General features: G+C 43.3%; 2 protein-coding genes across 16 annotated transcripts in view; one reads left to right on the top strand and one right to left on the bottom strand.

Moving 5' to 3' along the window:
• The window catches only part of camta1a (calmodulin binding transcription activator 1a), a 296,208-nt gene extending 285,567 nt beyond the window's left edge, over positions 1 to 10,641 (bottom strand). For 5 of the 15 annotated variants that reach the window (XM_072713398.1, XM_072713400.1, XM_072713403.1 and 2 more), the window contains exons 1-2: positions 10,312 to 10,640; positions 6,521 to 6,622 (exon numbers count right to left, since the gene is read on the bottom strand). In XM_072713398.1, coding sequence (XP_072569499.1) covers positions 6,521 to 6,622; positions 10,312 to 10,336 — 127 coding nt within the window. In that variant the 5' untranslated portion in view covers positions 10,337 to 10,640. Of the gene's footprint in view, positions 1 to 6,520; positions 6,623 to 10,311 lie in introns of all 15 variants that reach the window. The other 10 variants (XM_072713402.1, XM_072713395.1, XM_072713396.1 and 7 more) reach the window with 3 other exon arrangements.
• A 4,276-nt stretch (positions 10,642 to 14,917) lies between these two features.
• Positions 14,918 to 25,612, top strand: dnajc11a (DnaJ (Hsp40) homolog, subfamily C, member 11a). The gene is made up of 16 exons (XM_023793274.2): positions 14,918 to 15,077; positions 15,880 to 16,009; positions 16,457 to 16,530; positions 16,908 to 17,009; positions 18,011 to 18,139; positions 18,820 to 18,942; positions 19,511 to 19,584; positions 22,528 to 22,717; positions 23,150 to 23,235; positions 23,345 to 23,461; positions 23,562 to 23,717; positions 24,042 to 24,111; positions 24,386 to 24,443; positions 24,689 to 24,831; positions 25,046 to 25,175; positions 25,261 to 25,612. The coding sequence occupies exons 1-16, from the start codon at positions 15,006 to 15,008 to the stop codon at positions 25,284 to 25,286; spliced, it is 1,680 nt and encodes a 559-aa protein (XP_023649042.1). The 5' UTR covers positions 14,918 to 15,005; the 3' UTR covers positions 25,287 to 25,612.
• Positions 25,613 to 25,827: the final 215 nt, after the last annotated feature.

Raw genomic sequence — 25,827 nt, 5'->3', positions numbered from 1 at the left:
TCACTACTGCCAAAGAGCTCAACAGCACGGCCCCCTGCTAGAACCTCCAGCAGGAACCATTCAGTCACATGTCTGTGTTTTTTTTAAGACAGGAACCTAGCTGCAGCTCGCACCCTAACGTGCTGAGTAGTGGGCCGAGCTGCACCGGGACTGGAAGAGGAAGCCTCCTCTGTAGCTGGCTACTGAAAGCACCATCCTGCCTCCCACACGGAGGCGAACCTCTCATTAGGAGTCCAGCTCAGGGCCCGTGGAGCGCAGAGCTGCTGGGAGCGCAGAGCTGCTGGGAGCGCAGAGCTGCTGGGAGCACACGCAGACAGGCGCATCCTCGCTCCCGCTACGCGCCGTGCACAGCGCTGACCCGGCCACCGGACTGTGAGGCTCCCTGATGCACACCCGGATGCTGGAGCAGGCCAGAGCCTCGTTCTCCGCTCATCACTGAGTGTCTGTGGCTGGAAACAAACTGCCGTCTACATAGTCCTGCCAAAATTTAGTTGGGTGTTGATGTCTATTATTTTTTCATGAGTTTCTTGAAGCATATTGACTTTGGCATAAAAAAAAACAAATGCAGTCAAGAGTGGAAGACCAAATCTGCACCATGAAAACTAGGTGTCTCCTGCTGACTGCATTCAGGAAGATTATTTGCTACTGTATCATCAGTTGTTTTTTAATTGGGAGAGCCAACTTTGCAGCCATAAAACCAAAAAAAAAGAAGCAAAAACTGAGGTAACAGGGTAATGAGATAATCACTGCACCTCATTCCCCTTTTTTTCCATACACGGTGCATAGCGTTGTTCTTGTGAGCCTCCCTGACAGGTTCTGGGGCATTTTGATGCAGTGTAAGGTCTCTGCCTATAGCATGGCAGACTCAGAGTCACACCGGGGCAGTCCTCCTCAGAGCTGCTACGTTATGGAGACCACATGAGCCAGCGATGATAAAACTGTGATAAAAATATACAGCGTAAGATCCAAAAAAAAAAAAAAAAAAAAACGAACAACACCCTGGAATGGCAGGGGTTCGAGCTGCAGCACTGGACCTTCAGCAGTGCGAAATGAAGCCATGGCGGCTTACAAGTGGGAAGCAGCGCAGAGACTGACTCTGGCCAACGTGCCCTTGGCTATGGTGCTCTCCAAAACTAATGACATTATGAAAATATATTTCCTATACAACCGAATGTTGCTTGCTTACACAGTCAATACATTACTGAATAGATGCACATATATATTAATTAGACATCACGTTAAGATTGATTAATTTAGAATTAGAGATGTGCACCATATAACTTGCCAACATGTCTACACTGTAAAACTTGGGAGGTCAAAGTTGAAACACATAGACGCTCCCCTACTTACAAACTTTCAGACACACAAACGAAGAGGACTGTAACTCCAAATCGTGTTCCTGGGGCTCCCGTTCCCTGTCCACAACATCATTTTTTTTTCTGTGCGCCTATTCCGCCCAGTACGACTTCTGGCCGCTACTCCCACCACGCAGCAGCGTAGCGTACGTACTCCTAGCATCCTATTCCTTTGTACTTGCGTATACCCTTAAAATGATGTTGAATAACGACTTACGAACATTTCAAGTCGTGAACGGCCGTTCGGAACGTAACTCATTCGTAAGTAGAGGAGCGTCTGTACTTGCTTTGAGCTCAGCACTATAAACCACAGACATTGCATGTCTGGACGCATGGTTCAAGTTATCGCAATTCATCTCACGCTGCTTCCAGTACCTGGTAAGCAGTGTAAATTTGCACTTCGAGGACCGAAGGCTGGCAACATAGCTGGGGGATGTGGATGATGAAGTGCGTCTGCAAGACTCATCATTCTTAAAACGCTCATAAGTATGGATGCTGAAATTAATTCTGTAGAAGTAATAATAATAATAATTTTACTGCATGTTTTTATTAAGTAGTAATAATAAGTTATTATTGTTACTGTTATTAGTATAATTATTAGGATTACAACAACTCCTTGCCCTGGGTCACTGTACAGGGCCTGAAGTGAGGATGTCAATGAGGGCTTTTTCGCCAGTGGCTTCCACGAAGTGGAGCATTTAGACGTTCCTCACGCTGTTGGTCATGCTGGCTTGCCCAGGCATCACCCAAGAGATGCGTGCAGGTCATAAAACTCGAGAGGGCTCACAAACAAATCTTAAAATCGATACTCTCCCTGACGCAAACCCTCTCTCCTCTGTCTGTGAACAAAGTCAAACAGCTCTATTTTAATCGCTGCCCATCAGAAAATTTAGCTGGTAATATCGGGGTATGACACTGTCACAGACTACAATACTACAAGGGTCGGAAAGCATAATTGCTCATTATTAGAAAAATGCGCTTATGACAGGCAAATGGTACAATGATATCTGTTATCAGCCTGAACAAGAATACCTGCTCATTTCATATAAAATCAATCCACTCATACTGCAGACAAAGCGGCCATGGTGGAAACAAAACAAAAAAAAAAACACAGTGCTGAGGCATAACAGATTACATTGTTGTTATCCAATCCAATTTATAACACAAATTCACCTGAAGTCAGTTCCAATCTTAGTTTCACATTCATTTCCACAATTGATCAATCAATTCCAATTCAATTTGAAATCTTCTTCCCTGGTTAAGGGCCAAAGGGAGAAGAGAGAGAAAAATAATCCAATTATTACTGTTAAAACTACAACTTTTTTACTGACTCCCCTCCCCAGTCACCCACAGCACTACTATCCGCTTCCCTCTAAATGAACAAAAAGAATCCAAATCTCAGATGTGCCAAGGAGGAGCTCCGCAACCTGCACCCTTAAGGCTGCATAATATGCAAGTCATCCGTGTGACGCTTTAAACATTGCTTATTTCTTTTTTGTCCAGGATGAATGTCACTGCTACTGTTTGAAGGCACGTTGTTCCCTCTTCCCCATTGCTCTCCAGAGAACACAGGACTGGACAGCACCTCCGGGCAATAAACAACTCCAAGGACCTCCAAAACCTCCAGTCATTCAATTTAATCTAAGACTTTTCTGGGGCTTGGGGGGTGGTGACCAGCATGCCACGTGCTTCTGAATTTGTAATGTCTAAGATCTCAAACGCCTCTTCAGGCTTTGGCCAGCAACAAGTTGGTTAACAGCAAATGAGCCAAGTTCAATGGAGAAGGTGCTAACAGAGGCTCTGGATCAATTAAGGTACAGCTGAGGGCCAAGGACTTTAGATGGCTGGCACACAAACAAACACTTAAACACACACACACACACACACACACTTTCGCCCACCCAGCACAAACACCCACAAAAGAGCACCCAGTTAACAGCTATAGTTGCCATTGGTGGCAATCATTATTGCCTGCAAATTGTAATCCAACAATATTTCATCAGACTGTTTTTACTTTTGAGTGTGGCACTCAGCAGTCTGAGATATGCAGAGTGGTTGTGCTGGAACAAAACGCATGTAACAGCACGCTACAATTATAGTGCAAAGCTTTTCTGACTTTTAATATATACATACGCACACGCATCACTTATTTACAGTGACTTAGTGGCTAATAGATAATTCACATTTTCTATTATATGTTTCTCAAATTCACTTATTTTGGAATGATGCTACATTTTAATTTAAAGAAACACATCTTTGGAAAATGTACTTAGACCACAACTTGAAGGCAATGCATTATAACAAAAGTTCATTTTTTTTCTAAAAATAACATTAAGCAGCTGCTCACATGAACTCACATAAACACACAAAACATTATCCATAAAATATGTATAGCCAAACCAAACAAACAGAAATAAACAATGAACAACAAACCAACAAGGAATCCATCATTATGCATGCATAAAAGCAAAAACAACCACACAATCAGTCTGCAGGAACATAACAAATCACATCATGCATTGAGTAAATGCAACTGTATTGTAAAATAAATAAATAATAATAAAACTAAGCTCCAATACAGGCAGACAATCTAAATATAAGAAAGACCAGCTAATGCATGGGGAATATAAAAAAATAACTAATAAACTATTTAGAAATTCTAAGGCATGTTTACAAAGCTGACCGCAAAAACCTTAAGCTGTTCATAAAAGAATGAGTAAGCTACAAAACATAAACCCAAATCTCTCCTTCAAGTTTATCCTGCCAACCAAATAATGAAATAATATTCCCTTTTTTTCCTCAGAAAGCTTTAATTATTAACAGAGCTTCAGTGCAATACAAACCTCAGTTTATATTTAGAGCATCTGAATAATACTCTCTCAGTCCACCAATCCTAAGCCAGAACAACCTGATATTGGCAGTGAAAGAGCATGAGATCCCCCAAAAAGCCAGAGGCCATATTATCAAGCACGGAAACTCCCAAGTCAAGTTGCAGTCTCTGCACGTACATTCTGTTGCTAGGTGATCACAACCAGGACTGGAAAAATAACCACAAGTGAAGCACAACAGTAACATTGAGATTCGTCAGCCAAGATGCAATAGCTGGTTAATTAACATGCTGGCAATCAAGCATGCTATGGTATGACAGATGCATGGAGAGATGGATAATCTTGCATGAGCCATTTTCAGTCCTACAGCAGGACACAGGACAAACTACGCCTTTCCACAAAAACCACATTTCTATCATAATAACCTCATTTCTAAATTTGGCTTATTTAAAGCAGGACCATGGGGCTTCCATTCATCAACTTTGGATTACACTACATAAGTGAATTAGTGCCATCTTTTAGCTTTAAAAACTGGCAAATCTCCAATTGACCCCATCGCTTTTGATGCCCCATGTTTTTGACTGTAGAATAAACAATGATTAAAAGTGCGCTCCTGGTTTGCTTCTCTAGTGTGCAGATCATGGCCAATGGTCGGCAGTCACATGAAACTCCCAGGATGCACTTCATCTTTACTATTGTTTCATTTTCATTAGGACTATGAATTCATGACAGAATGGGGGTGGGGGCTTTTAATGTAAATATCAGAAGAACTACAGTTTTTAAAGGCAGACCAGCTAACTACAATTACAAATTCCTGCTGCAGGTATGGATGATGCGATAAAAATATGAGTAGCGGGGTGTCTACATTTTACACAGTACAGAGAGAATTTAGAAAATATTTCCATGGGATGTCAGATTGCGAGCAATTTGAGGAAACAAAACGGGAGTTTTCCTTGTATCTAACACTTTACTTTGAATACAAATGGCATCATCTTCTGAACAAAATTATATCAAAACTACTTCTGAGTGGAAGTCATCAACAAAACCAAACACCAGTGTTTACATTACATGAGAAACCTACAGTGCGGCACCTAAACCACATGTGAAAAGCACCAGTGTTATCGTTCTTAAGGAAGAAACTACGAGAGCAGTAAAATAAGTGTTTTTGGAGTTTTTTCAAGTGAGGCTTCAACATAGAAGCCCAGCAGCCGATTACTATCTGGAGATGATGATGAGCACTTGTCCATAAGAACAAATTTTGTGGGATATATCTTTTGGAACAGTTCAACTTAATTCCTTTGCTCAAGGTTACAGAAGAAGTGGCCCAAGGACATGAATGGGCAGGTTTTTGGAAGTAGCTAGTGTGGTACCTCAAGCGTAATCAAATATGAGGACAGCGGACATAATATGGGATCAGGCATGAAAGCTGAAATTGGGGGGGAAGAGCAATATTCCCAATAAATTCCCAGCACATTCTAAAGTGATTACAGTTAGGAAAGCCTTCCACCCAGTACTGTCAGCCACACAGTCTGAGATAAGCACACGGCTGCGTCTTATTTTACATCTAAAAGCATGTTCATTAAAACACTCTACTTTGAAGCAGCATAGATTACTAATTAAGAAGCATAACGGCTGAGTGTTACGTTAGTGGAATGGATCTGATTTTACTTCTTTACAGAATTACACCTATCAGGAATTCACTTAATTATCCAGATCAACCAATTCTTTGGTAATTGTTAAAGTACATAGTGTGCTGATTAGGCATGACAACATACCACAGCTTCCAAATAGCATTACAGAAGAATCCCACCACATGAATAAACATGATTTGTAATGGACCAATCAAGGCTTTTTCTGTTTTTGATTAACCACTTTATTAAAATAACACCCATTCATTTTTTTGCACTCATAACATGTACTAAAATCATTTTATTAGAATACAGCAATACACAAGCCAATTATGTTTTCTTTTTTCCCTCCATCTGACAAATTACAGTTGAACACAATGGATAATGGTCAGGGCTAAATCAGACTGACAAACCATTTCCACCAGGTCTGGCCTGTTCCTTATCTCTTGGCTTCCACCTTTTCACAGCCCCTCTTAGTTAATGACAACGCTTGTGATATTGACAGCATGCCTCTGTAAAGCAGACATTTCAATCAACAGAGCATGCTTCAGGAACCCCTTCCAGAGGAAGGGGGGGGGGTGCAGGCAGAGGAGGGGGGAGAGGTGAATTCAAGAAGAAAATAAATGAATTGATGAATGAATAATAGATCACCCAGCTAGCGTTCCCTTCGAGCAATACCACAGATGCAGTATTAATAACAAACTCTTACTGTTCATCTCTTTGTCATCACCGACACCCTTAGGGGGGACATGGCCGGCATAACAGACAGCAGATCTGTACATTCGATCCGGATTACGTATTTTCTTCAGTCCTTCAGGAAGCAAAAAAGAGAGCAGAACAAAAAGAACATCTAGGAGAAGCAGCACTTTTTCCAGCTCCACAATTCCCACATGCACAGAATAGGATTTTCTCTTAAAGTTCCCCTGCACGAGCATTAGCAGTGTACGCTCCTCCCTCCCATGTGCGTCGTCATGCACCCCAACGTGTTCCCATTGGCCGGCTTGGAGAACACCCTCCATGTATCTCCAGTACCGTCAATGGCTTATATGCATTCTGTCAGCAAGGATAACTACAGCTGTTTGAAAGCCATATGAAGGAAGACCCCCAAGGTCATACAAAGGGTGGTGTGTGCAGTGTGTAGGGGAGGAGGGCTATTTGAGACTTGCCGTTCATCAACCACGGTCTGCCTGTTAAATGCCTGAGTAATAAAGTATTAAGTATTAAACTCAGTATTAAAGTGTTGAGTGACTCAGCTTGCTTTTGTGAGTCTCAGTGGAGCCGAGCGAAAGAAGAGCAGTGACTACAGCGAATCTTGTTTAGCCAAGTACTGGAGACAGAGTAAGGTCACGAAGTGAATGGCTTATGAGCCAACACAATACACGACAAGAGGGAAACGGCGAGAGGGACGACAGCCTGTTCCCACACACCTTATGGGAGCTGGGCCAAAAGGGTCAATGATCAGTTTCATCAAAGTGCTGCTGTAGTTTGATTTGGGACAATGCATCATTCATCACCGGTAAGCTGGATTAATCAATCGGATCAATACTAAACACCTTCTGAGGCAAGTTAATCTTGTTAAAGGCAGGCTCAAGTACTTATCTATTTATATGGCCCAAACAGGGATTGTGATTCCATAAATCTTGCGCATTGAATTAATGTAAAGAACAATACGGATCTACCTTCATCTTCTTGCGAAACATGATAGGTGACACATGCATGCTTTTAACCTAACCCATCACCTAACAAAAATCCCATTGTGCAGGTCAAGAGTACCAGACTCTAATTCTTCAGGTAGGATTAACAGGTGCTGGCAACAGCCTGCTGCTGGGAAACTGTTTGTTCTAATGTGCAACGTTAGCTGCTAGATACAGAAACCCCACTGCACCTCACCAAAACCTTCTCTAAGGTTCTCCAAGTGTTCAAGGACACAGGGGTCACGGATGAGGAATGGTGGTTTTCACAATCCAGCATCTTATACAAATAAGTAAATGCATAGAGCAGCTGACTGTCCAGGGGCTGTTTACCCACAGATACGTCGTTCCACTCTCGAAAGTGGAAGATCACCATAATGGGTATTTTGTGGATGCTGAATTTTGGGGGTACCTCCTGCACATGGGACAGGGTAAAAGGCCATTTCCTAGCTGGTGAGGAGCAGTGGGGAAGTCACCTTTCTAGTATAATGTATCACCTGCCCCTCCACTATTGATAGAGCTCTAAGGCCAGAAATAACTCCACCCTCCTTGCAATGAGAGGCTCAATTCGCTGCTGAACACTACATTAGACTATCTCTCATACAGGTGCAGGTCTTTGAGAATCAAGTGTCCCAAGGGAAGAGAAGGGGGGACCAAGTGACCAAACTGTCTGTATGCATGACATTAAAACTGTTATTTAAATAAAGGGCCATGTCTCTTTTAAATTCCAGAAGTAGACATGTTTGTCAGTAGCATATGCTAAGTTAATGCTCACTTTTAAAGCTCAACACCGCCCTCCTGTGGAACTTTGGTAATAGAACATTTCTAATGATGTTATATTGGCTTCCAGTTGTTTCGTTAATTTTTTATCGCTACGTTTTTGCATACAGGTTTTTACATGCAATAAACGTTACATTAAAGTACACGCAATGCCTAATAATAAATAGAAATAGACTGCGATTCAGGTATGTTTATTTTAAATTCACTTTCCGAATAAATCAAATATTAATGCACGCGGGGAATCAAGTCAGCTTAATGATCACAGAATGAGCCATTTTAAATTAGGTTTTTTTTCCCCGCTGCTCCATACTTCAGCATCTGTTCCCAACATACATCTACCAACCCCGATACATTTTTAATTTTACTGTTTTATCATGCTTTGACCACGACCGTGGATTCTGGTTAATTACAACGAATGACTTTGCCGACGATTTTTACAAGTTAATGTCCTACTTTCGCCACCTGGTGGTCGTCCACATATCCGATGGAGGAACATATTTAGAATTTAGAATTCCTAGGCGAAAATTGAAAAGGATTGCCTATATCAATCGACGTTTTTAGTGATCGGACCTTGCATTAATTTTCACCAGCATCTTAAAGCGCCCGCAAAAAAACCAGACCACAAGTCCGAAACTGACGACGGTGCATACCCGTAAACCACATTCAATCACATACAAACACAGTGACCCGAATGGTACACTAACCTTGTGGCGTCCATTATACTTTAGTTTACTATTAACATTTCAATGTGCAAATGCATTGGATTTTAAAAATGCGCGTTTATTTCACTCTTCGCGGTGAAACTAGCGACGGAAGGCAGGACGCCTCAAAATATTGTAAACCGCTTTATTTACATTAGTCGTTATTTCACGTCGATCTCGCCCGGTAACGTCTTCCTTTTAACAGCATTTTTCAATCGTTGCCATTTTCTACATATGCCATGCAAACGTTGAACAAGGTGAGTGAAATTAACCTCAGTTCAGTTTCATCGACTGCTCAAGAGGTCACATTGTCGGCGCTCGCCTATTTCCAAACGTCTCCCGGCTTTGGAAATATTCCGTCTATCACTCGTGTTTCTCCTCACCATAACGTCGTAATTACCCTTAAATTCGAGTTGTTTTAAAACACACAATTTCGCGAAGGACGGCGAAAACAAACACTGAAAACGACGCGTGTTCATAAAGCTGGAGATGCGGAGTACTCGCCGACTCTTAAGCAGTATAAATGTCACGCTTGGTTTTATTGTAATTTCGCTGCTTACAAGGCACTCCATTGTCCGGTTGTAAAAGGACAACACGAGTCACAGGCGTGGAGGGAGGGGAGAAAATCACGTTTGCAGAGCCGACACTTTAAATCACTCCTCCGGATACTCTCCACCGCCTTGTGCCGCTCCGCCGAGCACAAAACCGAGCGTGTGGACATCAAGGTTACTGTACTTTCCCTTCATACGCTTTCAATTTCTATTATAGCTACGGCTACTGCAGTTGAGAATGGGGGGAAAACGAAGAGGTCGGTTTCTACTTTTGAAATGACGGTGTGACAGCGGTGAGCTGGCGTCGTAGCTGGCGGCATCGCACGAAGTTTAATACATTAAACAGCATGTCGCTACCTAGCGATACTGAAGTGGGCATCTAGGCTACAAAAATATAGCTAGCTGGCTACATGCGGGAGAAGTTCGTGGTTGGCGGAGCCATGCTTACGCCAAGTCAGCTTGCCTGTCAGTTGGTTAGTTAGCACTCTACGACGAATATCAAACGCTGAAATTGGAAGGATTTGTTATTCGGATCCGGTTGGTAATTCGGTCCCTCTGTTTTTGCATGGACATAGCTAGCATCCTAGCGTGCTAGCCCACAACGTTATCTCGCTTGTTAACCGTTTCAGGATTGATATAGGAGCCGTATGACTTTCAAAGGCACCTCGACTTCGCCCGCCCACCCTTCCCCATTTTTTTTTTAAATTAAGACCATTACATTATATATAGGTAAGAATTTTTAAATGGCGTAAATGAAATCCGTTATTTCTCTCTTACCTTCCGGCTTGTTTTCGGCAGCCATTTCCCCTCCGCGCGCCACATCCTCCTCCTCTTCGCGACCGGGGGACCACGCGCGTGCACGGCGAGGACAGCCGAGGAGGGGGCGGGACCAGCAGAAAAGTCCGACGGATGATCGGCATGCATTGGTCAAGAAGGAATGACTGGCAATCAAACTATGAAATGCAGTTTGCGTAGATGAAAAAACATCCCGCCTCCAAAGCCTCCCTCACTCACAATTGGGCAAAGTTTATATTTAGAGACAGCTAAGCGTGATATAAACCAATAAGCGTTGTAGAATACGCGTCTTGCCCACTCGAAATCAGAGATGCTTAGTGGCTATGATTTTGGGGGAGAATAATTGAAATGGTGGCTCTTTCATGTGGTCTCTGCTATTAATATTTGCCATTACATTCCATGTAAAAGCCAGTGGCAACGCAAATAATAGCATCACAAGTGAAAGTAGGTGTCACGATTACCCCATGATAAATGTTGTTGTCGATTTTAGAAAAGCGCCATTGCTATACATGAAATAAATACGTTGAGCAACCACATTGATCTACAACGCATTGTTGTGCAACGCATGTTTCTGTGAGATACCCGTATTCTTTATTCAGTACTGTTGCTGTACCTGTTTTATCGTTGAAAGTCAGTTGGGATGCCCTTGCATGTATTTGTCTTAGTGAAATCCTGGCTTCTCAATTCTGTTACCTAAACCAATCAGACTGCGTTGAAGCAGCCCGGTAGGGGCAATGTTCTCGCTTGGGCAAGGTACATAGCACGGATGCTATGATGCTGAAAGTGACGTATACCAGATAAAAAAGGGGAAAAAATTTAAAAAGACAAACTGTGATTATTAAACGATCTTATGCCTCGTTTATTAGATATATATGTAACGCTACCCAGATGTAAAATAAACGTTTGTAATTTGCAGTATTCCCATGCCAGTTTACTGGTTTATAAGAGGATGCGTTTTCAACTCTTCAGCCGTTACTTCTGAGGCGAAGGTTGTGCTGCGTCACCTAATGGGTGTTACACAACTGTGGCGAATGAGTTGACCCACCAACAACATTTTAAAGTGCGCTGGATAAACATTATTTTTCACTGTTATTGGTATTCGGTTAGTTTTGATGTTAAAGACCACGCCATGTTAAATTTAACAAAATAAATCCCGCTTCAGCTTTACATTTAAAAATTATTATTCTATACTGACTGAAACATCCAAAGAATTTTCGTTTTTGCGCCATTACAAAATATTGAGAAAACGGGATTACAGTACGTGCGTAAAAGAGAATACGATTGTTATATAAATGACACGTGTAAACTGATTTTTAAGACTTGTTGGAAGTTTTATAAACAGGAGCACAAGCTGTTCTAAATGCTCGTGCACGAGGTCACGCTGTTCTTTTATGAGCGCTGTCACGCGCCAGTGGTGCTGAAAAGACAGCTCCGTGCAACGGAGCCCCGGCCCAGTTTACATACCGGACTACTGCGACCAGTTTCTAAGTACGTGGAACAATCGAAAATTATATGTACTGATAGTCCATATATTGTTTACTTCACGGGATAGTAATGTTTGCTAATAATTCAAATAAATAGCATAACCTTCGCAAACAGTCATGACATACATAGCTACATTTCAACAAAAGTAAAAGTACTGGTGCGGTAAACAATGTTTTATTATCGTTTTCGACATATAACATTAGATTATGTCTACATTTCGGATATTTCAATTCCCTAAAAACGGATGACAACTTGCATGGCAGCGTCAGCTAAAATCCAAAACTTTGATGGCAGCTCAATTCAGTTTAAGACCCAGAAACGATTGTCTAAAGGTGTTTATGATTACAAAATGATATTTAACCCAATACTACGTTAATAACTCAAGTTTCAAGTTTTGTCTCATACGCAAACATACACTGTACTTGTGTAGTGAAATTCAATTGTAAAGTGAATAGGCCCATACCTTTTAAAGTTAAACCAGAGCAAAAGTGGGGAGCTACTTCCATTATATTATATTATCCCAAAACCTTTACAAAATATATATTTCAACAGGACCAAGTAAAGAAAGCAGTTCGGAAATAAACGTGCTGCATTTCTGTAAGACACGTGGCCAGTTATACCATATGTATATATAGCTATTATTTAAAAAATTCACTTAATACTTTCTAACGTTTTCATGCGTGACCAAAGTCTACCTCAGTTAATCGCCAATTTTAAATCTCAAACTTTAAAAAGCAAATAGGCTATTAAGTCGATCTAATCGACATTTTCCCTGTTATTTAGATCTGGTTCACATTATCATGGCATTGCATTTATATTTTTAAAATTCAGACTAAACAATTGTATTCAACATACCAATGACGACGTGTATAGTACATGAAAAGATGCAAGCGCTCCTTTTAAAAGAGTTCCTGCTCATGTACATCTGCCGGGAAAGAAAATTAATTTCAGTCTGAACAGCTTACTGTCCTTGCGAGGTCTCAAAAATGCATTAAAACTTTTACAGTTTAGCCACAAGATATTGATACTCCCTTCACTGTTTAACTGAGAACAGTTAAATGTTTTCGGTTTCTTAAAATCAGACCTATATACATATATAGCAAGGTCAACCAAATTAACTTTTGATGTACCGTAAAATAAAAATTACCAAGCAATTTACCACCAATTTACCTCCTAGGTATAGCTCAAGGTTACTTTGATCGGCACAGAAGAACAGCTTCTGAAATGGCCGTGTACGTCACTATGGAGAGAGAGTTCCAAGCTGGACAAGTCAGCTTCCAGAAAACACCGTGAAAGGCTATGACGAAACTGGTTAATATATAGGCTGTACGTAAAATGGTTTCAGATAAAAGTTTACATACTTTCAAATTACATTCGCAACTGCAATGATCTCTTATGTTCTAAGTAGTACTTAAAAAGAGTTGCAAGCTGAAAAGGCGCACCATTCACCACACCCTTAGGAAAATAATACTGACGGGGCAAATTTTAAAGCGCCACACTACACATTTAGATATTAATCCAGAAAAATCATTGAGGATTTAATTGTAGTTAAGTCCGTTCTGATTGAAAATAGTTTCACGATAGGGTCCTGTACATGTTAAACTGGTATTAACAAGGCGGCTGAACGGAGAATGTCTATATTTTCAGGATATTTTATAAAGTACGGAAAACGTATCCACAAATTCCGCATAAGTTTCTATACAGCTATAAGTATGGGTTTATGGTGATGTCATAATATCCATTACCAGTAACCGCTAAATCAACTATCGCACACTATGGGTAATTTGAAATCTGCGTCTTCAGACTGGGACCGAACTGGAACACATGCGGAACGGAAGCTCGTGGGTCTGAGGCTGCATCATTAAATTAAATAGGCCTACTTTATAAATGCCATATGTTAAAGTATTGTTTCTCAACTCTTATTATGTGAAGCTAGGCTGGTGGAAGAGTGGAATCCAAAATCATCACTGCGCATACTAAGCTAATTGCAATAAATATTTCACACAATTCAACTGTTTCTGCGAGAAACGTGCTTGGCTGTACATGTGGCAGAAACAGTAGTTCATGTTTTCAAAAACTTTCGTGCTGTCTCTCAGTGTCACGCGGAGTCTAACTAAATAGGCCCAAGTCATTCTTACGAAGTTATAATTGTCTGCCAGGTTACGCCGTCTGGGCATTTGAGAAAATTTTAATTTACACAAAGCATAAAACTGAAAACTAAGGCAAGGTAGTAAATAGGTAGTACACATTCTGTCAAAAATAAACCATCCGAATGCGGATCCCTGAGTATGGATACATCCCTCTTCATGTAGTAAATCGATCAATTCATTAATCTGGGTACACATATAAACTTGTATGTGATTTACAGTCTGCATTGTAACTAGACATAATAACCCACTGACAAGGATATCTACTTCCGAAGCATCACAAAACTAGAGAATGGATATAAGATTCATAAATCATAAACCTAAAGTAAGTCATTGGTTTATTATTACTGCGAAGATTGCAAAGCTTTATAATATATATATTATAAATTTGTTTGACATAAGGTTAAATAGAATATTTTCTCATTAATTTCAAATAATGAAAAGCTGTCACACATAATACAAAATGGTTATTAATACTTAAAATGTCAAAAATGAGGATATCCTTAACAGTTTACTTCGAGAATATTAGAATGAATAAATTAATTTTTGCAGCCATGGAAATAAAAGCGAATCCTGTCGAAATTACACTTAGTGTGCACCTAATATTGGGCAAACGAAAAGATTGACTACGGCGTCAGTGACTGCAAACCAAGACTGATGTTTCATGTGAATTTAAATAAATAAAAAATGAAACCCATTTGTTTGATGCGGCTATTGACAACATACTGCATGTTTTTTCATTTTTACCAGAGCGTAAACAAACTGAAAAATCGTCGACAGGCAGTAGTAGTTGACTCTTTGTAGGTAGGCCTAGTATATGTTCGTGGATTTGAGGCACACACAAATTAAGTACTTTCAAATAAAAGCAACTCGAGTGTCCCGTGACAATCCCCAACCACTTCTACAGTATATATTCTTACTCTTGTCACAAAACTAGAAGGAAAAGAGACATCCTACCCAGCAGGTGGCGCTAGCAGTTACAAAAGGCGCCAGTCATTACAATGCTGCACAGAAACCTGTGAGGCGGGACTAAAGGTTGCAAACATGGCGGCTGCCTTGGAAGAAGATGAAGTGGATAACGATGATTACTACTCTTTACTCAATGTTAGGCGTGAGGTTAGTGATCCGAAACCACGTGACATCGGTATATATAGAATTAGTGCGGTGCGATTTCTTTGTCCATCTCAGAAACATTTTCTTTAGAAAATGCCTCCGCCGAATGAACGGGTGACCCTTGCTTAACATTGATTTTACGGTGAAGGGTTTTTTGAGTCTCCTACTAAGATAACTTTGACACACCTCGCTGTATTTTAACGTAACTGTCACATCTGCTTTTAGCGAGGGGTGCATGTAAATAGTTCCATATGGTAGCATAAGAGATTTGTTTCGTTAGTCATGTATATCCCTACTGATGCTCAGTTCCCACCGGCGCAATGTGACGGCGGCTCGCTGTCTGCTGACACACGCATTATCATACACATACACCACATTGGACAAAAGTCAAGCTAGATAGCTGTCAAGAGCTTTTTATTTTGGCAATTGGAGGACAGACTTACAGTATGTCAACTCCGTTCATTGATTCTCAGTTTGTTCGCCAGTTGCCTAAAACGACCCGCTGATTGAGACCCTATGCTGAAACTAATAATCTTTAAGCAACCTGGGAAGAAATCTTCTAGTAACATTCGTGGTATTTTCCTAACTGTAATGATATTTAATTTTCAGAAGAAATTTGTCTAAAAAGTTCAGAATCAAACTTGTTAGAAATTACTTCGCATCTGCCAATACTTTTGGTGTTACAATGATTCAGTCGTCTTCAACCATTTTAATCACACTTTTGAATTTGAAAATGTCACATTCGATTTCTCTTTACACTTTTGCTTACACACCTCTGCTCTTGTCTTCGTGATTGTGAGCTCAGGCGACGCAGGAGGAGCTGAAGGCTTCCTATCGACGGCTTTGCATGCTGTACCACCCTGATAAGCACAGGGACCCAGAGCTGAAGCGGCAGGCAGAGCAGCTTTTTAACCTTGTGCACCAGGCCTATGAAGGTGGGATGTGCCCTTAATCCTGTAACCCCTACGTCTGAGAGTACAAGTCTTTTGGATGTTCATTCTGTGTGGTGTTACAGGCTGACCTTGTAAGTAACATAATAAAAGTATTTCCTGTAAGTCAGCTGACCCTCACTGGCCAGTTTGTACTGGCAAAGAGAGTGCCAGAGAACACAAGAAAGATGTCATGTTTTTTAAAAAAGAAACTCAGTCGTGATGGTAATTCCCCCATCTGTTACAGTAATTAGTGCTTGTTTTCTTTCATGGGAATAGACCATGTGTTGCTTTGAACTCGTACTTCATTCTTGCGCAACTGCTTCACCTGCCGTCCTCCCATTTTCTCTCTAAGTGTATATGAGAGTTGGAGCACAGGCTGCCATCAAAGACAGCGGCTCCCACTTTAGCACATGTTCTAAACTTGATCTTCTTGGCTCCCTGTCACTGCAGTTCTAAGCGATCCTCAGTCCAGGGCCATTTACGACATCTATGGCAAGAGGGGACTGGAAGTCGAAGGATGGGAAGTGAGTTTAACGTCTGCGAGATTCTTTGACATCAGAGCTTCATGTTAAGCAAACATCGACCTGCTGTATTCCTCATGTTAAACGAACAATATATACTATATATATACTCACTTCACACAGATGTTGGATTTTCAAATCGATCATGGGCCTGTTTAATTTATCATTGACCTGCATATTTACATGGTTACATGTCTAATCCCTTTTCTGATAGTTCATTGGTCGTTTCTGTGTCTCCCACATCGTTCAGTAAATGTCAGAGGTAATGGTGACCGAGCTGTCGAAAATGCGCGGCAGGGCTTGGAGAGACATGAACACGTATGTCCTGTCGACCAGGAGTTTCTGGAATAGTCCATGGTTAAGGCCCCCTGGGTTTCCAGGTGGTGGAGAGACGGAGGACCCCCGCTGAGATCCGGGAGGAGTACGAGCGCCTGCAGAGGGAGAGGGACGAGAGGAGGCTGCAGCAGAGGACCAACCCCAAGGTTAGGGTTCAGGAGTTTGTGTTGCCATGGTGACGCCATGGCGACACCACCGAATTTTCAGAGTCGTCCGTGTTTTTTTTTCCCGCCTCCTCATGCAGTTAAGGCCAGTTAATACTTCAGTTTTCGCTTTCGGCAGCTTGTGTTCATACTGCAATTGACTGCGGATGTGGATGCTTGGGGTCAGTGCATGCATAAAGCGGTGATATTCCACCAGACCCGGAGAGGGCAGATGTATTGTAACAAACACACGTACAAGCAGTGTCTAGAAATGGGTAAACTTTGATGAACAGTTCTAAAGTTATTAGTCTAGGCTTGGGCAGTACTGCGGTAATATGGCATACCGCGGTGTATTAAAATCCTTACGACAAAGTTAGACAGGATCCTCTCCCCCGGGGTTGGCAAATTTTATCGCAAAAATTTAAAAATGCTGGAATAGTGCTGCTTTTTAAAGTAGCATACACCTCAGAACTCAGAACACTTTATTGCCAGTAAGTGAACATACCAGAACTGGTTGTGGTTCAGTGCAAGCAGTGATGCGTACAGTGCATACACCAGTCCTTGCAGTGCAACAACTGCAGATTGCATTTGATACTGTTATATGTGTGAAATGTGCAAGTGTGCAGCATAATGAAGCTCAGTATGATGTCTGGGCAGTATGGTAAAATTAGATATTTGTGTACTTCCGACCCTCCTCATACAGTTGCTCGCCATAACTACTACAACAACAACTGTTCCTCCTCTGCTCTTTCATTGTTGACCACTGATCTGTGAAAGTCTGTGCTGCCACCTACTGGAAATACCTAATCAATTATCTTGCATGTGCAGGATCAATGCACATGATTTCCGCTAGACATAAAAATCTGGGCTACACATGCTCTGACAACAGTTGTCCGCAGCCAACCCCTGATAATGAAATTAATGTCACGTCCCCTCCTCCTCAACCAAAAGCGCAAAAGTGGAGTATGAATTGGCCTTTACTGACGGTCTTGTATCTTACTCAGGGGGTGATTAGTGTAGGTGTGGATGCCACAGATCTCTTCGACCGCTATGAGGAAGACTACGAAGACATGCCTGGAGGGGGATTCCCACGCATTGAAATCAACAAGATGCACATATCGCAGTCTATAGAGGTAGGGGCCACCTTATTGTCACACAGACTGCGACGAGTGCGTTGTGATGTCAGGCTTGTGGCCTCACATTCGGAATGTGTGCTGTCCATCCTGAGAATCATTTACGATGGATGTTACTAATTTACATCCTGTAAAAAATTCTTTTTGCCTAAGCGCTAGATGACCCACCATGCGCTATGAATTTGACTATTGTGGAGGTATTGAATGCGATGATGAGGATGTGCGAAGCTGCAGTTTATTTACACACAGTGTATTTGCACACATTAGTGTTACTAATTAGCGTGCCACTAATGTTACAGTGTTACAATTTGTTTACAACAAAGTGAATACTGCTGACTATTTTTGATAGCAGTATTATATTAAACATTACATTCATTGTCTCATGGGCACACAAGACCTTGGAGAGCCCCTGAATGTGTCAGTCAATTCAGAATAAAGGAGCTGTACAAGTGGCAACCACTAACTCCTATTGGATAATGAATGTGATAGATGGCTATTGGCCATTACTAATTGGCTGTTAGGTCATCTTGTGATTTGTAATTTAAAAAAATGTAAACAGTCGGGGATGGTTCCTGCATGATGTATATGGTCTGTAGGGGGCGCCCTAACCTTTGTAGTATGGTCAGTAAGCAGCAGTATACAGCGTGATCCTGACACATTGTGCCTTTGCCTCATTTCAGGCTCCTCTGACCTCTAGTAACACAGCCATCCTGTCCGGCTCCCTCTCCACGCAGAACGGCAATGGAGGGGGGAACATCAGCTTGGTTCTGCGGCGGGTTACCTCTGCCAAGGGCTGGGGAGAGGTCAGATGCCATAAACTGCCATGCACATGGGGCTGGCCGGGAGGGGGGTGGGCTGGGACAGTGTGACTCAGTGGAGTGTATCGCCAGACAGGGCCACGTGGGTAGGGGGTGGCTCTGTCTTCCTGGTTCCATGTGCACAATGTCTGTTATTTTGAAAGAAAGAGCACAGGTTGATCAGACATCCATAGTACCACTGTAGGAGAAGAACATACAGTAATCATTATCGAAAAATAAGTTAGACTATAAAACTGAGGCGAATACTAGCAGCCTCACACATTGTCAATTTTATTATTCTCTATTTTTTTTGTTTATGTCGCAGATCCAATGACTAAATGTTTGGGCTACATTTTTTCCAGTTTTCAATTTCGTTGTTCAAGTGACAATGACAATAAAGATTTATCTTATCTTATCATTAGGAGAACTAAGGGCCTAGCCAGAAGGGGAGCAAAGGTTAAAACATTTGATAGTCCCCATCTATCCAAAGCACAATCTGGCACCCCCAGAACTGCCCACAAGAGGGCATGCTTCCATTCCCGGTTTCATGTGGGTCTGTCGCTGGTCCCTGCAGGTGGAGTTTGGTGCGGGGGACACACACGGACCCCTTTTTGGACTAAAGATTTTCCGTAATCTGACGCAACGCTGGTGAGTGCTTCCCGGTGCATTATTTAACAGTGGGTGGTTCATCTGGTTCTGCTTTGCTGCAAGTTTCTAAACCCCCCCCCCCCCGCCCCCTTCATAGTATGGGGTGGACATCCCTGGTGGGGCAAGGTCATTTCAGCTATCCCTTGTTTCCCTTCACTTTACCCTCGGCCCAGTAAACATACCTGGAGCCCAGTACCTGACCCATCACACATGTAATCCGCCTTGGTGGCCCACTTAGAGCCCCTGCACAGCTAGCTAGGGTCGTTGGTGTTCCTGAAATGTCACTTGCTTTCCTCCCCCCCCCCCCCCCACTGCTTCTGCTACGCCAGTCTACTACCATCCTCAATGAAATGCTCCTTCCACCTTTCCATGAGTCACGTGACTGTCCTCACTCCGCCCCCATCGAGTCTAATGCTACATTACATTTGAACTGAGAGGTCGGAATTTCTGAGTTCCCCGTGGGAAATTTAGACCGGAACGCCCCTTGAAGTCAGAATTCCAACTCAGGAAGTCGGAGGAACCTCTGCAACCCTGACTTCGGAATTTAAGATGGCTGCACCCTTCATAAACAGAAGTGAATGCTGTAGATATAAAGATTATTAGCACTTATGAATTATTTGTGTCTCATTAAATCTGTCATACACACAGTACTATTCAACTGCTATCTGTGGACTTGTGGCTATGGTGTTTGTATGCACAAAATACTGTGTAATGCCTTGTTGTCAACTGGTATTGCTAACAATGAACAACAGTGAACTATGGCTGACAGCGCTGTCCCTAATGGGACTTGTTTTGGAAAGCAGAATTTCTTGCTGGGCTGGATACCTTGCCAGATTTAAGGTAGTCTGGGCTAATTGTAATTGAAGATAAAGGCCATTTAAACTGGGGTACCTTAAATCTGACAAGCCACCCAGCTGAGCAAAAATCCTGCTTTTTGAAGCAGGTCCCTGGTATTGCTAAATGACTTTCTGACTCGTCGTACTGGAACGCGGGCAACTCGGGGAGGGCCATCATTCCCAGCTCCGAGATCCGACCTCCGAGGTAAAGGGAACGCAGCGTAACAGCCCACAATGCCGGGATAAATGCAATTCCAATGTGCTTTGGGAGGGGGCTGCCGCAAAGGCTCAGTCCAGCTGAAGTCGGCAGGAGATCAAATTTTTATGAGTCACATGTTAAACATTGAGAATATGGGTTGAACCCCCCCCCCCATTTGCAGTATTATCAATGTTTCATGATGTTTTTGCCTTCTTTTGAGTGCATCTTTTGCACTGAGATTCATGTCTGTCCCAATAGCCAACTTGCATCCTATTTTTAGTGAAGAGGTTAACCAGACTGCTGTCCCACCAGTGCAAACTGTCATTCTGCTTCCAGTCTCCCCGTACGATACACATAATCTTCGTGGAGGCAGCAGATGTGCCCCATTAAGGTGGCAGAGGGGGTCCACCCCCGACGTCTTTGCTTTCGTTTGGCACTTTCCACTGGCATACAGTAATCAACCCGTACCCGAGCCGTACTGCGAAGAGGGACTAGTTACAGTGTGGTTCCAGCTCACTTCAGTTTTCCACTGCAGAAGGATTGGCTTGGTAAAGCATTGGCAGGTTTGGAGAGTGAGAGTGACATAAACCCGAAGAGGCGCTTATTTACCGTTCACAAGGCGTACATAATGATTTACTGTGTGCTAATTTCTGGTAGCATGTCTGGTGAGAATCACTGTTTTATGTTAGCATTAAACACTAGCAGAATTTGCATTTGCTTGCTTAAATTTGCATTACAAATCCTTTCTGTTCAGCTGTTCTATAGTACTTATTTACGCAGGTGGTTTGAAATTTTCAAGTTCCAAGTTGGAATGCATCAATACATTGTGATACTACTAATAATGAATAATATATAGAATATAGCCTTTATTCCTTCAGATAATCTACGCTTATCAACATAACACTGGTATCTAGTAATCATCCCAGGTAAGCATATTTGTGGGCAGTGGCGGCTTACTGGTTAGGGAAGCGCACTTGTAATTGAAAGATTGCTGGTTCGAATCCCTGACCAGCAAGGCACCACTGAGGTACCCTGAGCAAGGTACCGCCCCCAATTAGCTGAATTAGCTGCCCCCTGCTATGTCACAAAGTCACATACGGGTTAAATGCAGAGGACACGTTTCGTTGTTGCGCACTGTGTGCTGTGGCGTGTCAACAATAACCACTGATCACCAAATTTTGAATTATATCTCCGTGTATTTTGACCAATCAGATGGTGGTGAGTGCGGTTACAGCTCGCCTCATTTACAATGGATGACTGTCAGTGAGTGCTATGACTCAGTTCTTAGTGGCATGGAAAAGCACCGTTAGTGTAGAACTTGGGGCCTAGAGGCTTGCCGTCTGGGTTGTTCCAGAAGCAGCCGATGTTCCTTATCAGAGAGCTGGCCACCATCCAGCAGGGGTGTGCATTGCCATGGCGTCCCCACAGCATAGCTCAGCACCAAGAGTCTCCCAACAGCAGACTGGATCTTCCATTGAGAAATACAGAGATACAGTAAATAACCAACATCAGTGCCGATGGATGGAGATGCCATTTTTGTAATATGATGATATGAGAGAGAGGGAGTGGGAGTCAACATGATGTGGGGGGTTGTGGATAACAAAAAAATAAAGTATATGTTATACGACATATACTGCACTATAAACTATATTGATCCCAGGGGGAACTCACTGGAGTATTTCGCAGTGTTTCCCAACCCGGACCTTGGGGACCCATAGACGTCCACGTTTTTGCTCCCCGATAAGGGAGCCAGAAAGGAGCAAAAACGTGGACTGGCTGCAGGTCCACGAGGATCGGATTGGGAAACACTGGTATATTATGTCTTGTTATAGATCTGCAGTACTTTCCTGCTTCACTTTACGCTTTGTGTGCCCCCCCCCCCCCACCTTAACTTGTGTTCCTTGACAGCTTCATGACGGCGCAGTGCGGGATGCAGTTCTCGTCCCGTGGCGTGCGGCCCGCCATGAACACTGTGCTGGCCCGGCACCTGGACAAGAACACCATGGGTTACCTGCAGTGGAGATGGGGCACCCAGTCTTCCATGAACACCAGCATCGTGAGGGACACGAAGAGTAGCCACTTCACATTCGCCCTGCAGGTTAGCGCCGGGGGAGACAGACACTCCACCCCATACCCAATAAACTGTACTCAACCTGCAACAAACCGGCAGGGGTTTAATCGCAGCTTGAGACCTGCTTGAAGTGTTCACAGTCCATTAAGCTGTGGTGATTCTTCAGAACTGAAACTCGGTTTAACAAGCCCTGCTTGTTCTCGTTAAAACACCACAGAAATTAAGTTAATGAGGCATACCCGGAGGAGTCTGCAATGCCTGTCAAAACATCGATTCACAGTTACCTGCTGACCAGCGTCGCTGACGGTAACAGGTTTTATAGTGCAGCAGCTACGTCATTGGTAACATCATGTGTAGGTGAATCCAAGGAGACCTTATTGATTGGGGAAAACTTGTGTGTGTGACTGGTCATCCCTGAACACCTGGCTCCATTCACTCTGCTCTGAATCCTGTTCACAGCTGGGCATTCCTCATTCCTTCGTGATGATGAGCTACCAGTACAAATTCCAGGATGAAGACCAGACCAAGATCAAGGGCTCTGTGAAGTAGGTATCCCATATCTCTTTGCACTCATGCCAGCCTGTTGAGTAAGTTCAGATGCATTTGACTGAAATGCAAAGTTGCTGTCCGTGTGCTCCTATCCTTATTCTGCAGGTCAGGGTTTTTCGGCACAGTGGTAGAGTATGGCGCGGAGCGGAAGATCAGTCGGCACAGTGTGCTGGGGGCTACAGTCAGTATCGGTGTGCCCCAAGGAGTCTCCCTCAAAATCAAGTATGTTAGCATTAGCGTGCACACAGTTCTTAGCAGGGCAACTAATATTGTATCATAGTTGTTTATGTTGCACTATATGTTTTTAATATATTCTATCCAGACTGAACAGGGCAAGCCAGACGTACTTTTTCCCGATTCACCTGACAGACCAGATCCTACCCAGTGCGATCTTCTACGCTACAGCCGGACCACTGGTGTTCTACTTGGCCATGCAGAGGCTTGTCATCAAGCCCTATTTGCGAGCCCAGAAGGAACAGTAAGATCAGCCTCTAGACCAGTACTTCATGCCACATTAATTCTCCCCATCCTACATGGCTCTCAATAAAATATATTGATAGAAGGAATATGAGGTTTCACCACCCTCACTGGCTGTTGACATCAGTCAGTGAAAACCAATAGAAATCATCCGGGGGGAACAGGGCTTTGTCGTCTATGGATAATCCTCTCCACCTCGGGTTTTGAAGTCTCGGCTATCGCAGTAATGCAGCTGGGGAATGACCTAGCCACTGGTGATAATCAAGGTCAAACTTCTGCTTAACAACTTGATCCCTGACAGCCAGTTCCCCTTCCTTCCACGCAGAGACCTGGAGAAGCAGCAGGAGACGTTGTCCTCTGGCGTCGCCCGGAAAAGGCAGGAAGCAGAGGCTGCCGTACGTAACTGCAGATGACCAGCACTTTTGAAATGACCACTTGAGACTGTGGCTGAGAAAATTGCTCAAACCCAGCAATCTTAATGATGTAATTATGTGTCAGATATAATACTGACCTTCCCACACAGCGGTCCTTGATCGACTAGGGGTTCCCCACAGAATTCCCCACCAATGTATTCCAGCGGCAGCATAGTAGTGGAGCCCCAGTGGGTTAGCAGATGTGTTTTTGGAGAAGAGAAAAAATAGAAGGCAGACTTTGTCCCTCGTTTTGCAGGTTTTACTAATGCAGGAGTCGGTTCGGCGGATCATCGAGGCTGAGGAGTCCAGGATGGGTGAGTTAGCATTAGCAAGTTGTCTGTCCAAAGCAGTGCTTCTCAGTCTGGTCCTTGGGGACCTACAGACGGTCTGCGTTTTTGGGAGCAAAAGTGTGGACTGTCTGACAGGCAGCTGGGAGGGAGCAAAAACGAGACCATCTGTATGTCCCAAAGACCAGGTTGAGAAACTATGGTCTTAAGGTCTGATCGATGGTTAGATAGATGATGCTGGAAGTGGTAATTTGTTCTCTCTCTCTCATAAGGCCTAATCATCCTTAATGCCTGGTATGGAAAGTTTGTGACTGACAACAGTAGAAAGCATGAGAGAGCAAAGGTCATCGATGTGACCGTCCCCCTGCAATGTCTGGTGAAGGACTCCAAACTCATTCTCACTGAGGCTACAAAGGTGGGCATATCGTGGATGGTCTAAATAATGCCACTCACTACATCAAGTTGGTCGTCAGGATCATTGTTGAGATCTATGTTGGTCTGAATAATCTCAGTGTAATGTGGTAGTGATGAGAGATGAATAGACATTGACCTGCCTCAATGGTGAAGCACTGTATTCCCCCCCCCCCCCCCCCCCCCCCCATGCTGACTGACATGTGATGACTCCTCAGTCGGGCCTGCCTGGCTTCTACGACCCCTGTGTTGGGGAGGAGAAGAGCCTGAAGGTGTTGTACCAGTTCCGGGGAGTGATGCATCAAGTCCTGTCTGGAGACACGGAGGCACTCAGGATACCAAAACAATGTGAGCACCTTCCTTGTACTGTCTAAAATCTCTTCTGCTCAGTTTTATAATTAACACATTTTTGTTCCTTGCCTCACCCCTGCAGCCCACCGGATTGATGCAGACACCTAGACTGTCCACTGGGCTGGAAAGAGAATGACAGATCAAAGACAGGCAGGGATCCTCGTTTGAGACCTGGAAGCCCCTTTGCCTTGACAAAGTCGCCTATGTGTGCCCCTCCCCCGCTGTGGTTTTTAACTTGAAATATGAAATCAGTGTGCCCTGTGGGTGCCCCACCCTGTTCACTCCCTGGCACATGCCAGTGCGTACCCTACATTCGGTCAGCTGTCTGAGCCTGCAGTGAGGGCTCACCGTTACACTTGACCCCTAGGTTGCTGCCACGTCAACTCAATGTATGGGAACCTTTCTGTGCTGATTAAACGATTGACTAAATAACACTGGAAGTGTGGAAGCTCCTGTGTGCCCATTGACCCCCCCCCCCCCACCGCCAAATGCCACACTACTGATATCTGCCTGCTGGTCCTGTGCCCTAAACTCACGGACGAGAACCATCTTCAGTACTATGATGCATGCATGCTCTATACAGTACATACGTCTTTAAGATTTGGGGTTATACCTGATCTCACTAGAACTTGTTCAGTATGAGTGGGTA

This window comes from Paramormyrops kingsleyae, chromosome 6, assembly GCF_048594095.1.
Source record: "Paramormyrops kingsleyae isolate MSU_618 chromosome 6, PKINGS_0.4, whole genome shotgun sequence".
NCBI lineage: Eukaryota > Metazoa > Chordata > Actinopteri > Osteoglossiformes > Mormyridae > Paramormyrops > Paramormyrops kingsleyae.
Note: the sequence above shows the minus strand (reverse complement) of the source record. Positions and strands in the feature narration are given on the sequence as shown.